The following is a 17,590-nucleotide window of genomic DNA, read 5'->3' on the forward strand; positions in this document are numbered from 1 at the left end:
CTTTGGTCTCAGCCTCCTGGATGCCACAACTCCAGGAGCAAGCAAGTGTCCCTAGTGGGTAATGAAGCACATTGAATCTGAGTGCCATGTGCTCATAGCATGGGTTAATCAGAAGGTAGAGTATGACCCTGGGAAAGTCATCAACAGGGATACACTTGCATGTGAAATTTGGCAAGTTCTCTTCCTCTTCTGTGTCACAGCTACCTGCATGGGCTACTACAGATTGATGACAGGGAAAAATATCAGTGACCACCATGGTTGGGTACCACAATGTCACTCAGATGTCCATCACAGTGGCCACGGGACAAGCTGCCTGTGCCTGCTCTATTTCCACATCACTGGTCTTACTTACAAACCAAACTCTATAATGTACACTAGTCCATAGGGTTACGTTCCTATAAAAGAGCAAATAATTAGGAGAGGAAACGGGTCATCAACAGAATTGATAATTATTCACATGAAAAGTAAGTCGTGAAAAATGCCAGAAGCCAAGGTAAGTAGTTGACACGTGACTACCCTGCCCATTACTGCAACTGCATAGCTTGCATGCAACTGCCGTGGGCACTGAACTCCTGCAGTTCCAGCAAAGACAGCTTTGCAAACCTTTCTTTTTACCGTGTTCTGTCACAATTAATTTAACAGTTCAACGAATAGATCCTAAGAGTCATATAGAAGGATAAACAAATGTCCTGCAATTGCTAAAAGCCAATTACACAGAAGAAGGAGGTGGGCCACAAACAAGATGGGTGAAGGAATGAAGGGAGAGAAGGAGAGAAAGGAAGGGGAAGGGAGGGAGGGAAAGAAACGAGAGAGGGGGAACTTAGAGAGGGAGGGAAGGGGGAAGATGGCAGGTTTGACCTAGATAATTAAATAAAAGTTTCCCCCTGAAACACAATAAAAGAAAACCTGGAGATAAGTTAGTGCTTTCATTTATTCCCCCAAATATAATATAAGTACACAAAGAAAGCACAGGGCTCCATTTACCTTGGTGCATGGGGAGATTAATAAAACAGTTTATCCTGAGAAAAAGACCCAAACTGGACCTCCATTTAAGAAGCTAATTTATGCAGTCCCTTACACAAGTTAAGCAGTGCAATGTATCACAGCAGGCACAGAACAACAGATCTTGAACCCTGCTGTGTTTGTTCAAGAAGGCAAGTTAAGCTATTCCTAACAGGAAACAAAACACAGGGTTGGGCCATTAAACCGGGATCATTTTGCCATACTGTGCAGCCTTGAATACATCAATTGCTGTTCCAAACGGGATTAGAGATGTGATTTGCTTTAACTATGGTTGGGAGAAAAATGTTTTTGCCCTCTCAGAATTCTAAGGTGGATATTAACTACTATACAGTCAGGTAAGGTAGATTACCCAGGAAATGGTCACGATACAGTGTTTGGCAGATTCTGAAGTTGTGTAAATGAAGGGTCAAAGGTAGTAGTGTCTGGACAAGGTAACCACACAGATGGTCAAGTTTAAGCACATCTGACTAAACACTCGGGGTCATGATACATTGATTAAATTAGGCACCCAGCTTGAACTACCTTGTGGTTCCCACAGACAGCCCTCGGCTGAAGGCGAGGGTGGTCTATTCAACAGCCTGAATGGGCACTGAGAAACAGCTTTGGCTGTTTTCATTATGTGACCATTATAGAATGCAAACTCTCATCTACTTTTCCCATAAAAAATACTGTGTAAAAGAAAATAAATGTTTCTAAAGGCGAACCTTGTTCATGTAGATCTCCTTCCCCAGAGTGCCACTAGGAAAACGGGTTCAGTATTGAACTGTGAGAAACACTGGGATGGGAGATGGGAGACGTACATAGCTCCAAGAATTAGCTTGGGGGTGCTTAACAGTTATAGGTTAAATAAGTAAACAAATGTCATTTTCTCCAATTGCTGCTCTGGAAAACTCTTACAATAGTCTAGAAGAGGCCTATTGGAAGACCTTCAATCCTGAAATCATGAATATCATAACTTAGACACACGCATCATTGATGTCTAGTACATTAATCACAAGAAGGGCACTCTTTTCAGGGGTAGACAAGCCAAGAGATTAAAGTAAGCACGTTTGCAGAGACGTAACTATTTATAGAGAAAACAGTTGTGGGTGATACTCAAGCACTCAGCATAAACACAGACGCCATATGGTCCAATGCATTTGTTCATGACCTCATCAGAAAAGAGGGCCAAAGACATAGCAATTGGTCTGCTCCCCTTCGTGCACAGAACACAAAACTTGGCAAAGAACTTATCGTAACCGTGTCCATGATGGCAAAACCAATGGGTAATGTCAACGGCACCTGGAAGACATCTCTCAAAATAATGGACCCTAAGCGCCTTTGATTTGTTGGTGTTCCAGACTCAATCTCCATTTCTAACTATTTGGAGCATTTCTAACTATATGGGGTAAACCCCATACCTACACAGTAGCTAATGATGGACTTGGGGTGCTGCGGGCCTGTTGGCTTCATTGGCATCTCTGTGTATCTGTTAGTGTTGAATCAAGATCACAAAACACATGCAGGGTACCTTGCACATAAATGCTCCCTTGATCAGCTTTGAGGTGTCAGGGACCACATGAAATATTTGTTGAAACTCTATGCTCTAACTATCTTGTATAAGCTACATCTGTGCCAGACAGAGGTAGAGAAACCAGAAAAGCAGTGTGATATTCTCACTAAAAAATGATGAGCCCTAGGAGCTTAGAGAGGCTTGGTAACGTGCCCACAGTCATAGATGGATGAGGACTAGAGAGACAACCAGCACTGGCCCAGCAGGGAGCTGGGATATCTTAAAGAAGCCAAGGCTTACAAGACCCTTCCTCCCAGTCAAGGTGTCTAGGTAGTCATAACTCTAAGGACAGGGAAGAAAATGAACAGGGGGAAATCATGACACTGTTAGATAAAGAGGATACCCCATCAATAGGATACTCCCTTTTAAACCCTGCAGCTCAGTGAGGTTTATACACAAGTGTTTTTCTCCAGAGCTGGGCGTTTTACAGGAACTGTCCTCAGAATTATGAAACCATTTGAACTAGAACTCCTATAGTTTTTAAGGCCATATGTGATGTTAGAATCCAGGGGCTGCATAGGCAACAATCCCTTGCAGCAAGCCTCCCTTTTTACAGATACTGAGGCACCAGACGGAGACTCTACTCTCTCTGTGAATATAGTCAAACCTCTCTGGGCCATGGACTCTCTCCTGGAGAAGTGAGTGTACTGGAGGCCACATATCCTGCTCCCAACCCCTTTCCCTGCCTCCTGCCTGGGCATCAGAAAGTCTGGCTTGTGCTGGGATCCCCAGAAAGGTACAAAAAGTGACCTCATTCTTCCATGGACTCCAAGTCCTCCATGCTCAGAGACCTGGCATGCTGTCTTATATCTGATGCTGTGGTCCAAACTATTTTCAGAGCCCCCATCAAGTTGGTACCTCTTCCTTTGTCTATCAATGGCCATCCATTAACTTTTCTAATAAACTCCTTACTGGACAGAATTTCAGCCCAATGTTCTTCTTGAACCTAATCTTCAAAACCTTTCAGGACCTTCACTATTTTAATAGAAAGAAAAAAACCAAAACAACATGCTGACAGTAGGAAGCTGAGCTCTTCCCTGCTAGAAGAAGTCCTTTGGACCGTGTGCCATCTGCTGGAGACAGGGGAAGAATTGAGCAAGCAGCTCAGGAAGCTTCCTTCACTGGGTTCTCTGATCGCTGTAGCATGTCCTGCTTTGAGAGCAGAGGGACTAAGCTTGATGACATAAGTGCCGTGGAGAATCACAGAGCCCACAACACTGGCAACATTGCTCTTACTGCTGTCTGCCTTGGTTTGTTTGGACTTTGTTTTAAAACTCCATGGCTGATAGTTCTTGAGGAATCTTTTACAAGAATCTTTTGGTCTATGGAGCAGAGGAACTGACTAAATGCTTACAAGGTAAAGCGGCTCCATTTCTGACTTGTTAAGTCTTTTTCTAAAATAAGATTTTTTTTTCAAACGTGGGCAATTAAGAAAGCATGTTCTATCAAAGGCATGAAGATTCCCAAACAATCTTGATTCTGACTGTATATTTACTCTGGAAGCCGTTGCTATCGTGGATTCCTTGAACTTTTAATGAAGTGTTCAGTCCTGGTGTGATGGCACTCAAGTGGAATCAAACATTGCCATGAGCCAAGTCACACACTAGCATGTCTCGCTTTGTTTAGATATCTCAAGTATATCTAAGTAATTGTGTAATGATTTCTAGGCCTCCAGTCATCCATATGGTCTGAACAGACTGTCCTTTGTACAACAGTTGTGCACCCTCTTGATGAGGAAGACTGGAAGCATCATGTTCTGATGCAGAAATCTCAAGATGCTCCTTCAATTTCATGCAGGCGCCATACCTTAACTCTTGAAACTAGCCCACATCTGGTCTCCAGAAACTGCTGTGTCTCCAGAAGGCTTGTTATATTTGTGGAATACATGAGAATAATGTAGCAGGCATGGCGTGACATTTTTTTTAAATACCATAACTGTCCTTAGGATATAACAGCATGCCAAGAGGACAAAAAGGCAAAGCCATCACTGAAACATATGGAATCTTTTTGGACAGAGAACATTCTAGATGGTGGGCAGAGATCATCTCAGATACACAATGAAGACCAGTGAAAGGGTCTGGCCCTTGGCATGGACTCTGCTCTAATGTTCTTTGGATATTATAGGCCATAGATGAAAGAAAGATATGAAAACTATTTTGAAATTTTGTTTATTTTTATTTTATACATCTGGGTGTCTTGCCTACATGAATGTTGGTCCTGTGCTGTATGCATGCAGTGCCAGAGGCAGCCAGAAGAGGGCATCATACCTCTTGGAACTGGAGTTACAGATGGCTATTAGCCTCCATGTAAGTTCTAGGAATTAAACCTGGGTCCTTTGAAAAGGCAGCCAGTGCTTTTAACCTCTGAGTGATTTCTCCAGCCCAGAAACTACTTTTGTAATTAATGAAACCCATGGAATTTCAGAGTTCAATTGGTGGTCCAGAATTTAGCCATGCTCACTAAGCTTACAAAGCATCTGCATTATCTTTCTTCCTCCCTAGGAGATTTTCCAGGAAAGTCTAGAATGCTGTCTTTGAAGGATTGTACCCAACTTACTCTTGACCTGTATATTATTTGATAATTCTTAGGAAAATGCTTGGGTATGGATTCACTCGTTAAGCCCTGGCCATGAGAGGGTTCTTGGAAAGGACTAATGTAGCAGGGATGAGGGTTGTGGTGAACACAGTCTAAGGGTCTCTGTGTTCTCATCCATCTTTCAATTTGTGAAGTTGTGGGAGGAAACCCTTTCACTGGTCATGAACAGAGTCAAATGCACAGCACCATGGGCATGCATGACTGTGAGTTGTGGCAATGACTCAGATGGGACAGAAGAGAGATTACCTTTTGAGCCTGAGGGAGCTGAGAAAACAGGAGGAAGACAAACAAAAAGAAAAAAAAAGTGTTATATACGAAGTTAACTGTAAAACATCATTGTGTTGCCACTGGCAACTGCAAAAACCAAAACAAGGAGGAAAATAAAATCAATCTTGGTTCATGTTTCAACGTTAAGCTGTAGCACTGGTTAGTCAAGACACTGTGCAAATTTGTGGTACCAACAGACACTCTGGGAGGTTTGCGGCAATAATCTGGGAATCCCACAACCAAAGCAGTGCGGCAAAGTAGAGCTGGGCCTGCTATACTCTTGTCCAGATGGCCAAGGACACAGTTCCATACCCAGTTCCTTCCTCACACAAGCTCCACAAGCTGGGAGCTCTCGCCAAGGGAAGGACTTTCCTTATAATAACTATGAGGAGTAGAAAGCAAAGGAGAAAAGCTGTTGACCTCAAGTAGGTAGCAGCTAGGCATGATAGGAAACACTCTAACGTGCAGGATAACCCCTGTGTATAGGATAGAACTTGAAAACCCACGACAAAGACTTACCCAGGCCATAATTCAACAGCACCAAACCAGAGAACTCCTGCTAGCCTTAAAGGTAACATTGGCAGAATTGTTTGTTTTTAAGGCAACTTTCCTTGCTTTGTAGTATATTAACTATTCCTTTCATTAGTGGTTAAGGAAGCATAGAATAGATTTGTCCACATAAAATAAAGCATTCATAGGCCAAACCATGAAAGAATGGTCAATCCATAAAATAAGACACAACAGCTTTCCCAAGGGTTTGAATAAGGAACTGGTATTAGTAGTTATATAGAAAAAGACAAACTAAATATACGATCTGTAATTTTCTATTTTCCCATGGTGAAACTCTGGGTCCATGTTACTGCACTGTGATTGTCATTTTACATGTAGTGCTTTAAAGAGCACATTCCTAATCTGAGATGGGATTAACAATATTTCTGTAATCAATACTTCTTCTAGGAATCATATCACTGGGAAGACTCAACTTTTTATCACATAGACTAACATTTGTTAAGAGTGAAATTGTCATCAGCCACTACATTGAAACCTTCTCTCTACATTATCCCATTAAATCTTATGAGCCAACACCAAGTACTTCCAACCTACATATGAAAATAAAATCGATACTAAAGGTGCCCCACAGTTCATAAATTGAAGTTGGAGGCAATATTGTCTCAACCTACAATGAATAAAGACCCTGGAGACTCTTAAGCCATGCTTGCAGACCCACATCAGCCTCAAGAGTAAGCACAGAAGTTGGAAAGGAGACAAGATAATGCAATGTGACTGATCAGCCAGAGCTTCTACTTAGTGTTCTGTCTCTACGCTTCTTTTCACCTTGGGAGGAAGGCTGTCTTTCTGTCTATTAAATCAGGAATCCCACCTAACTATCCTGAATCCCAAGTCCTAAGTTCCATCTGCAGATGGAGCTCACTGGTGGGTAGAGGGGATTACTCAAAGAATTCAACGAAGAAGAGAATTTTTACAAAAAGCACACCAGGAAATCCCCACCACTCCTTTTCCAACTCTCCTTCCAAACTGTTGTCCCTATTTTAAGAAGAGATGCCCAAGCATGTGTTTCTGATTCCTCCCTTCTCAGTAAGGGTACAGCTGTAAGAAAAAGAGATCACAAGAGTTTAGGGACAAAAAACTGTTATAAGGACAGGCGAGCAAGATGGCTCAGCAGTAAATGTGCTACTGTCAAGGCTGATGATCTAAGTTCCATCCCCAGGACCCCCTTGGTAGAAGGAAAAAAACCTACTTTCAGTAGTTGTCTTCTGATTCACAGACGCATACCATGGCCCACCTACCCATCCCTTATATCCACACAAAATATAGTAAGTATCAAACATCTTTCATAGAATGGAAAAAAACTGGAACACAAGCAAAATGGGGTGAAAAATCCTTTGCATTTGTGGCATGAAATACAGAAAAGCCTGAGGGAATAACAAAGATCCAGTGTTTCTTAGCCACTGACAGAAGCTACTCTTCTTTCATGAAGTTTCATCTGGTTTAGACAGGAAACAAGACTCTGAAAGAGGCATCCACTTAAGCACATGAGAAGAAATGCTGGAAAGGAAAATAAGAGAGTAGGCCTTTGTGGTGATGTCCTCCGTTTAAGGCTAGCCTCAAGCTCTCCACAAACATGAGCTTTCCTCAAAAAATAACTCACAAGAACAAAGAACAGCTTTCCCATTGGAGCACTGGACTAACAGGAATTACAGTTTACCATGCCCTAAACAGGTTGGTCTCCAGGAAGGAGCTTCAGAATAGAACATGATAGACTTAGATCAGCTCATCTACAGTCACAGATGCTGAGCATGGGAGTAGCCCCCCAACCATCAGTCACCTAGCATTCACAAGTCACATGCAGAGCCCAGGACTAGGAGCCAGATCAGTTGAATAATAAGTCTTCTTTATCTTCTTACTGGACATCCAAGCTCAATGCTATCTTGTATTTAGCATATATTAAAGAAAATGTGGGTAGGATCACAAAATGGTTGGAGGAGAAGCCAAATATTGGCTGATCAGTAGGTTTGACTCAAGAACAACACTGATTGCCTAGTTAAGGACTGTCTTCAGTCAGTGTTGAGAAGGAATCTGATGTCTGAGGCCCACTGGAAAGAATATCATAGTACATAATCAACCCATATTATAGGCTAACATCTCAGAAATAATCCTACATGTGATGAGTTCTTAAGGTACCATTTCATTTTTCTTTTCAGTTTTGCGTAATTAATACTTGCCAGGTAGGTTATCTATTTTAAGCCTTTCTCCCTTGCTAGATCCCCTTCAGAAGTAGAGATGAGATTTAACCGGTGCCTGCATCTGGCATTCTTACCTCTGTGAATACGACTTTTCTCGTAAACCCAGAAGCCTTCTCAATAGACAGTCCATGGTTAAAACCAGGGTAATAAAAATAAGGGAACTGTCTTTAATCTCTACTTCCCACCAGAAGATGCTCATAAATAAGATGATAACTCTCAAGAGGAAAACGTTTTCTTCTAGAACAAACAGAAAGCTCTTAGAGTTTTATATGGCATATACACACATCTATACATGTGCCATAATCTTCCTGTCCACAAATATGCATAAAGCAAAGTTGAAAGTGTGTGTTTTTCAAAAGGCCATGGAGAGACGACTCTCTTTCCATACCATGGAGGGTTATTTCTACAAAGCCACCTGGTTGAACATGGCCTGCTGAGGGACTGCACATTATCAGGAAAGTTTGGACATGGGAAGGACTTCCTATGGGTCATCAGACTGGGACACAGAAAGACTCAGATTGGATCTGCAGGAGAGAATGAAAAAGAAGAGGACAAAGGAAGATTGACAGCAGTAATAGTGACAGTCTGGTTTCTACAACAGTCTCCCAGAATCTGGCTAAATATCAGCTACATCTCTTTTTGTCTTCATATGGGTCAGATATTAATATCAGTTTCCATTCACAAATTGGGAAAGATACAGTAGTAAGAATGGTCAAGTAACTCACCAAGGTACAAACTGTTCTGGTTTGTTTTTATTCTGTTGCTTTCATAAAACACCCTAACCAAAAGCAACTTAGGGAAGGGCTTATTTCAACTTATAGGTTAGAGTTCATCATTGATAGAAGATAGGAAAGGAACTCAAGCAGGAACTTAAAGCAGAAGCTAGGGTAGAATGTTATTAGCTGGTTCACTCTGGGTCCAGTTTATCTAGTTTTCTTAGACAGGGAATGCCACCACCCACAGTGGGTTTGGCTCTCCTAACCTATGTCAATTAACCATCAAGAAAGTCCCACATAACATAGACATTCCCATGGGCCATTATGATATGAGAAATCCCTCAAACAGGACTCCTTTCTTAGATAACTCTAGGCTGGGTCAAGTTGATAATTACCATGAATTAGGAGAGTCTCTCACCACCAACCCCATGTTCATGTTCTAAGTCCAGCATCTCCATCTCCCTTTCTCTGATACAACCATTAGTCTCACAAAAGTTCCTCATGAAGATTAAGCAGAACTAGCACCAACTCAATTACCTGAAGAGTTCAGAGACCTCGCATCATGCAACATGAACATAGCCATATGAGGAACAGAAAATGATAAATCTTGGCCTCACACTTTATAGAAGAGCCTAAATGGTGTCCACCGATCTCTTCAGCACATAATTGTGTATTTGGTGCAGCATAATGGGTATTACATGCCTTCTGTTGTTACAGACATTCACACATATTCTTCTCTCATCCTAGAGCCTTTCCTCAAATCTTTCCTCCTGAGCTTGTTACATGGCATTTTCCTCCAGACTGAACATTTCCTCCAGGAATAGCGGTGATAGAATCAAGAGACCTCAGAAATAAACAACCCAAAAGTCTTAAGAAGTTCATAAAATTAACAAGATTCATAAGTCTTCTCTCCAAAGCTATGGGATTTGTAAACAGATGCTGGAGAGAGAAGCCACCTCTCTGATATGTCAAGCTGCCTACAAATCATACAGAGATTTGCATATATACATGTATGCATATATACATACATGGATAACACTTTTGTGAGTTTTCACCTATGTTGGGATGCGCTTTTTGGTGCTTGCAACTTTCATTGTATCCCATGATCTTGTAAGTGACTCCAATAAGACTCATGAGTTCTCCAAGTTGGAATCTAGTGAAATGGTTACTGAGATCTGTCATTGATTTTGTATTTGGAAGTAGCATATGTTTGTTCTCATATCTCTTAAGAAAACTGATACACTGCCATTGGTTCCCCTTTCTAACATCTCATTGCATGCACCCTTTTGTTATCTAGCACATTACATTATCCACACTGCCAGTTGAAATGACTACCATTCTGTCTTTCATTTTTAACAACAGAATTCCAAATTTTAACAAGACTTTGTTAAAGACTACAATCCTAAGTAGATAGGTGTGGGTAAGTGAATTCAGCTTTGGTCAAAGAGATGCGGTTAATGTGGCTTTTCTAGCTGGTGCCTTTAAAAGGACTTGTCCAATCCTACTCTTATAAAGGTAGACGTGATAACTAGATCCTTTCTTGAGGATGGTAGCTTACTATGGGATATTTTGAACAGCAGCAGTGATGTGATTATTATAGCTGTGGCATGCTAGCCACTATTCAAAGTGCCTCCCTTCTGTTTACTAACTGAAAATCATATAACCTTATTTAGAAAATCTGTGTAAGAACTCTAGTAAAAGGATGAAACTATAAGGTCCCATAGCCATGTAATACCAAAGACACTATGCTGGCTAAATGTTGCTGTTTTGTTTGTTTTTTGTCTTGTTGGTTGGTTGGTTTTGTCAACTTAACACCAGCTAGAATTATCTGAGGAGAGGAATCTCAATTTAGAAAATGTCTCCATCCTGATTGCTGTTGGAAAGTCTAGAGGGCATTTTCTTGAATAATGGTTGGTATTGGCAGACCCAGCCAACAGAGGTAGCGCAACTTCTGAGCAGGATGTGCTGGGTTCTGTAAGAAAGTAGGCTGAGCAAGCCATGATGAACGAGTAAGGCAATAAGCAGCACATCTCCATGGCCTCTGCTTCAGTTCCTGCCTCCAGGTTCCTGCCTTGGGTTCCTGCCCTGACTTTCTTAAGCAGTTACTTCAAAGTATAAGCTGAAATAAACCCTTTCCCCACAATAAAATCCCTAGGACAGGTGGGTTCTGAGGAGGACACTAAAGTAGTCTCTGAGCGATAGAAATGGGAATTATTAGAGAGTTGGACATGGATGCTTTTAGTTAGTAGAGGATACAGTCTGTGAGATGTGAGAATCAAGATGAGGGAAGGCCATTAGTGGGAAAGGAGGAATATTACAAATGTCTCTGAGGTTTTTGGAGTAGATATACTTTTAAATGGTACTACTATTTCCTGAAAAGTTGGTAACTTTAAGGAAATACTATTTGAGAGAAATACCTCTTTCGAGACCAGTTTTTTAATTTTCCAATGGTATGATTAGAAAGGTCTCACCATGCAGCTCTAGCTATTCTGGAACTCACTATGTAGACTAGACTGACCTCAAACTCACAGAAATCCACCTGCCTCTGCCCCCTGAGTCCTGGAATTAAAGTTGTGCACCACCATGTCTGGCTCCTGGAGCTCAGTCTTCTCTACCATTGACATGAATGTGAGATCCCTTGGTCTTGAAGAAGTATCAGGAGGGTAGGCAGCTGGGTCGATGGAGTTCTAGCCCAGGGATGACCTTGGTCATTGTGGCTAAGTCTACAAGGTGCCCTGGGAGGTGAATCTTGGCATAGTAGTTCTGGAGTTTGGGGACTGTCTACTTGCTGAATGTTTGTCCATTGAAGTGGAGAAGCAAGAGGTGATACATGCAGGGCTCCATGGAGGCCAAGTCCTGACACTATGATAACCAAGTACTTCTAAAGAGCCTTTCTGCCCTGAAGAGACAGGTGTGCTTCTATTCTAATTCGCCTCCTTCATGTCATCTCTATCTCAGAGTTTTACACAGAGCCTCTTGGGGGTGACTGTGGGGACATCCATTGCTCTAGTTCAATAAAGTTCTAGAGTTGAGTAGCCTCTTTTACTAAAATAAATAAATAAATAAATAAATAAATAAATAAATAAATAAAACCCCGGTAAAGATCTATTGATCAAAACAACACCTGTCACTAGGCAATATGTAAAGTTGAAATGGGAAGAAAAGTATTTTCTTGCTGACTGTGTTTTCAAAAGCCTGGCCTACATATGCTGATTGCATTTGTGGAACTGGCCCAATGCCTAAGGTCTTATGAATGAGCAATCACTCCCTGCTCGCTGCGAAGGGGGATGTGTTCATTTTCTCCCTGTGTGGATCTCTGCATCTACCCTTATCCATTCCTTTGCGTTAGCCAATGTAGAGAAAGCTCCTAGCGCCTCTGCACAGCAGACGAAGGTCTGTAGATTGGTTTGGCCTCCTAAGCTGCACCTGGTGGGGGAGGGTGGATGCTCTCCGCAGAGCTGAGTTTTGGTATTGTTCTTTCTGTAGGTAGCTGCGTCCATTTCTGCCACCCGCTGCCTGGCACCATTGCTGCTTATCTGGCCTCCTCAGTTGTAACCCAACCACCAAATCCTGGTGCCCCAATTCTTTACTTTGTATCCAGAATAATTTAAAGGATAAACCTGATACTTCTCAGCTTTGTTCGGCTTTTATAGGTATTACTCCAAACCTGAATGTGGTCCTTTCCCTTACTGACTGGAGCTTTACCCTCCATCCCATGTCAATTCTCAGATGTCCTCATGGAGCCCCATTCACCATCACTCTTCACATCGATTCTCTGATGGCTCCTCTGAAAAGTATGCCCATATGTTCTCAAGTTCATCATTTTGGTAAGCATGCAGTGCATTCTGCAATACTCCTGTTCCCTCACCAACTTATTTATTACTTCTCCACATAGGAATTTAGGACTTATCCAGGCCCAGAGTTACCCAGTTCAATGGTGTAGCTCTAGGGGTAGACCTGGATCTGAGCAAGAATTGAGTATAGTCGCTGGAGAGAAGAGATTGGAAAGGAAAGAAAGAAAATAGAAAACAAACCAAATACCAAAGTCAAAAGATAGAGGACAGAGGAAGTGAAGGGAAAAGGAAGGAAAGATAGATAAGAGGAATTAAGGGTGGAGAAAGAAAGGAGAGATGAATAAATGAAAGGAGAGAGGGCAGAACTGTAGATAAAGGAAAAAGGGAAGAGGAGAGAAAAAGGAAGGAAAAACAAAAGGGAAGAAGGGAGGGAGGGAAGAAGAAAGGAGAAGATGGAGGGAGGGAGAAAGGAAAAAGGACAGAAAAGAGGGAGGAAGTAAGGGAGGAAGTAGGAGAAGACAGAGGGAGGGAGGGAGGAAGGAAAGACGGAAAGAAGAGAGGGAGAAAGGTAGAGATGAATGAAGGAGAAAAGGAAGAAAAGTAGGGAGGGAGGCCTTAGAGTTTGATATACCAACTTATCCAAAACCATCGCAACCACTTCTGAGACACAAGGACCTGAAATGAAGTCGCCCCAAGTCTGTACTCCAGACCTCTCACCCTTAAGACTGCAGTGACAACATTGTGAAACCCCTGTGAGGACTCCATGGGAAAATACAAAGAATCTCTACAAAGATGAGCATCCCATAACAGTTGTTCTTGACACTGAGCTTTACACCTTCATATTGTAGCATCTAAACATTTCAAGGGTGGTGTTGACCTAGAGTATAAGAGGCCACAGCATGAGGTGCTGTGTTAGATGACCTCACAGATCTGGTATCCATAGCATCCTAGAGCATTGCTGCCTGATATCATATGGGTATGTGAAGATGTAAAGAAGCAATCACACTTGATTAAGGATATCAGAAGTGAGCGACTCTTAAGACGGACATTGTGTTTAGCGTTCAGCTCCTGTCATTCATTCTGTCTCCATTCTCTGAGTGCATGGTTGACAGTGACCAGACTGCCATCAGTTAGCTTGGTGCCTTTCCTCTGAGTCTGGCTATAACAATTGAGTCAGATAACAATGAGATCTAGCCTTTTATAGGACAATAGTTCCTTCCATCCTCTTGGGATCCCTTTCCTTCCCCAGTTAGAGTCTGAAAAGGTGAACAGCTAGGGAGAACTAGATGAACAGCAAATGGGCCCAAGAGTAAAACAAATACGTGTCAGGCAGACCAATGGCAGGAAGAATCTAGAGTTAGCAGTGTCAGTGGGTCCCACACTACAGCTTGGCATGAGCGACTGGGCCATGCTGAGGAAGCTGCATTTTTAAAACTGGAACCTTAGAGCTGGCCATCACTCTGGTACACACCATAGCAAACTGGGACTAGATTTTCCTTGAACAAAAAGAGGGATACATCCAAATATTTTCATTAACTGTTCAGCCTCAACTATATTCAAGGGTGATTTCCTTAAAAGATACCCAATAATATGCATGTAATTTCCTTTCAAACACACAGGGTATTTCATTTCCTGAATGCCTGGAAGGTATTCATGTCCTTACATGAGGCTGCCCAGGGATAGAAAGTGTTTCTCTTACACTGGACTATACCCTCTACCCAAGATCGCCTCTCCAGATTCTTAAGGTTGGTCTCGTGTTGTTACAGTCAGTCTCACAACTTCCAACTAAACCTTGTCCTGCAGAATGATGAAGGGGGAAGGGGAAAGAAGAACAGGCAAGCAGTAGGAGAAATAGATAACCTTGCAGAGAGAAAAATGAAAACAAAATCAGGATTAAGCAAGCAAACAGCTACAGCTAAGCATTCTGCTTTCCCATTGCTCAAATTTCTGCCCCGATTCTTGATGTGTATCAACCTCTGCTGAAAAGACTCATGGGGAAAATAACATCTATTCCAAATACTTTCTGCCTTTTCGTAGTTCAGGTATTATATTACCAAATCAAATATAATGATTTCTCATCATCTAGTTCGTGGTAAAGATAGCAATTACTTTTTTTTAGCAGTATGTTTAAATTTAAAAAATGGATGGAAAGACTTCTGCAATGCTATATATAATATAATACATATCATATACACATATATACCACATACACACACTATATATATGTATATAGTGGTTTCAAGAATCATTCAAGTAATGCATGTTTGTTGCAGGAAAACCCATAGGAAGCTAGAGAGAAGGCTCAGTTGATAAAGGGCTTGCTGTACAGCATGAGGACCTGAGTTCAGGTCATTCAAACCTACATAAAAGATAGGGCATGGTGGTGCATTTCTATAATTGCAGAACTAGGGAGGTAAAGACAGGAGGAGCTCTGGAGTTTTCTGGCTAGCTAGTCTAATTGAATTCTTAAGAGAGAGAAAGAGAGAGAGAGAGAGAGAGAGAGAGAGAGAGAGAGAGAGAGAGGAGAGAGAGACAGAGAGACAGAGAGACAGAGAGACAGAGAGAGACAGAGAGAGACAGAGAGAGACAGAGACAGAGAGACACAGAGACAGAGAGAGACAGAGAGAGAGACACAGAGACAGAGAGACAGAGAGAGAGACACAGAGAGAGAGAACGAACTTAGATGGAGAGCTTGAAAACAGACACACACACACACACACACACACACACACACAAAGCAGATGATGAAAGAGAAGAGGAAAATATATTTAGGCTACCCACATTGCTAACATTCATGGCTGATCTTAGCATGTGAAATGTCAGCATGATGTTTAAGTCATTTTAGTATGTAAAAATTTCCTTACTGAATCCCTAAGTTTGTCTGTCTATGCTGGTTCTGTACTGTCATTTACATGAAGGACACTATATTAATCCTTGTCTTTAAGTTGTTACACACAAGCTCCGTCTCTCAAGAACGCAAATTATCTAAAAGACACTGTGTTTTAGTCCAAATGTGCTCAGAAAAAAACTGTGCCACCGGTGTCCTTTGTCTTTGATGTCCACTTCATTGCTCCCATACCAGCACTGTATCATCTTAGGACAAAACATCTCCCAGTCATATTTAAATGTAGATTAGCTGAATGGGTCTCCCTTGTGTTCCAAATGAGTTAAAGGCAGAGTCTGAAACTTCAGGACTCTTTCGAGCCTAGCTAATTCTATTTCAGGGTTACACAGAATAAAGCTCTACCCTCCTCATCCCTGAGGAGCAACACAGGGGTTTCAGTGGAAGGTGTAGACCTGATCACAAAAGATCAGATTTTTTCAAACCAGTTTCTGCTACAATGATCTAGGGCTTTGCGCTAGTCATAAAGCCCTGCCTAGATGAAAGGCAAGCCTGCATAAATTATCTACTTGATGGAAGACGTGTTGGGGGATGCTGGAAAAATGTAGATTATTAATGGGCAGACCAGAGCAATTCTCATATTACATATGGCTAAGACGATCAGCAAGGGAAAGCCCTAGACAGTCTGCTCGTTAATGTTCTAACATTTCTCACACTAAGAAGTCACTTCTCGGCAGGCTCAAACTCTGCATTGTATTGGAAAAAATAAGTTTCCAGTTGAAATTGTCATTCTTCAGGCTTCTTTGGGTGGTCATCCTGCTGGAAAGTCATCTGAATTGTGGTTCTGGCAATATGGGGGGGGCAGAAGGTCTCCCATGTCTCAGAGGGGACACAGGTTGGTAGAACCAGATAGAAAGTTCACAAACTTCAGATAAAATTTATCACCCTGATGGTTTGGTGCTTCCTAGAATCCATGTGGCTAGCAATGTCTTGGACAAAAGGGGTTGTCATCAGTATTGATTAAGGTAGCAAAGCTCTCCTCTGCAGCTTTCCTTGTAGAAAGATCTGGACAGGATATGAACCCACCCAGACCTCCTCTTGAACTCCCACCCGACCAGCATCACCTTTCAACATTGTGAAGGCTTCCAGTTGGAGGCTTGGCTGGTTTTAATTAAAACTTAATTTGCAAAAATGTTTCATAATTTATGCATGTCATGTAATTCCTCTGAGAAGATGAACTTGGAGCCAACTTGGAGCCATATAAGGAGACAGTTGCAAGAAAGTTCGTGGAGGAATGGCATGTAGGAAGGGAAATACCTGGAAAAGTGCAGCCAAGGAAGGCATTGACATTTTCTTTCAGCTTATGTTCACTGGTATCTGTAACTAAGGAGGGTCATGGGCTTCACTTCTGGTGCACTGAGAGCCATAGTTGGCCGGTAATGGCTGTGAAGAGTCAGCAGTGTCAGCAATGGCCAGAATGACCCCACAAGGAAAGCCTCACCATGAGGAAAGGGACAATGAACTTAGCACTCGCCAGAATAGAGGAGTAGATTCCCAACCTTCTCAGAGCACAATGCATCAAAGACCTCTCAGCTGAAAATTAATGAAGACCCCAGATTTGGCTATGAAATTATTGTTTTCTTCAGCAGATGTCTTTAAGGGGAGTCTGCAGAAACAAGACAAACCATTGGACCCCAGAGGAAGCAACAGAGTAACTTAACTAGAAACAGGGAACCCTGAAGAAAGATGACCAGAAAGATACCCCGAATCCCAAACCACATCCTTCTTTAATTTGAAGGGTCTCGAGTCACTCTCTGTGTGTACAATGAGAAGAACAGGCAGGATTTTCTATAGAAGACAAAAATGAAAGGGACCAGTAGAGAGGAACTATGTGCTACAAAGAAAGGGATAAAATATATTTAAAGGGCTATATGGTTAAAAAACATAATGAGCTACGTATCTCATATATAGAAACAAAGAGCTAGAATTGAGTTCAATAGCTGGCGTATCTGCTATGATGTAACACCAGTTAGAAA

At 41.9% G+C, this 17,590-nt stretch overlaps 1 protein-coding gene across 1 annotated transcript in view; it reads right to left on the minus strand.

The window, feature by feature from the left end:
* Cacna2d3 (calcium voltage-gated channel auxiliary subunit alpha2delta 3) overlaps positions 1 to 17,590 on the minus strand; it is an 804,703-nt gene that overhangs the window by 210,490 nt on the left and 576,623 nt on the right. The window contains exon 14 of the mRNA XM_032919383.1: positions 5,417 to 5,434. Coding sequence (XP_032775274.1) covers positions 5,417 to 5,434 — 18 coding nt within the window. The remainder of the gene's footprint in view (positions 1 to 5,416; positions 5,435 to 17,590) is intronic.

The sequence above is a fragment of the Rattus rattus genome, chromosome 13 (genome assembly GCF_011064425.1).
Source record: "Rattus rattus isolate New Zealand chromosome 13, Rrattus_CSIRO_v1, whole genome shotgun sequence".
NCBI classification, from domain to species: domain Eukaryota; kingdom Metazoa; phylum Chordata; class Mammalia; order Rodentia; family Muridae; genus Rattus; species Rattus rattus.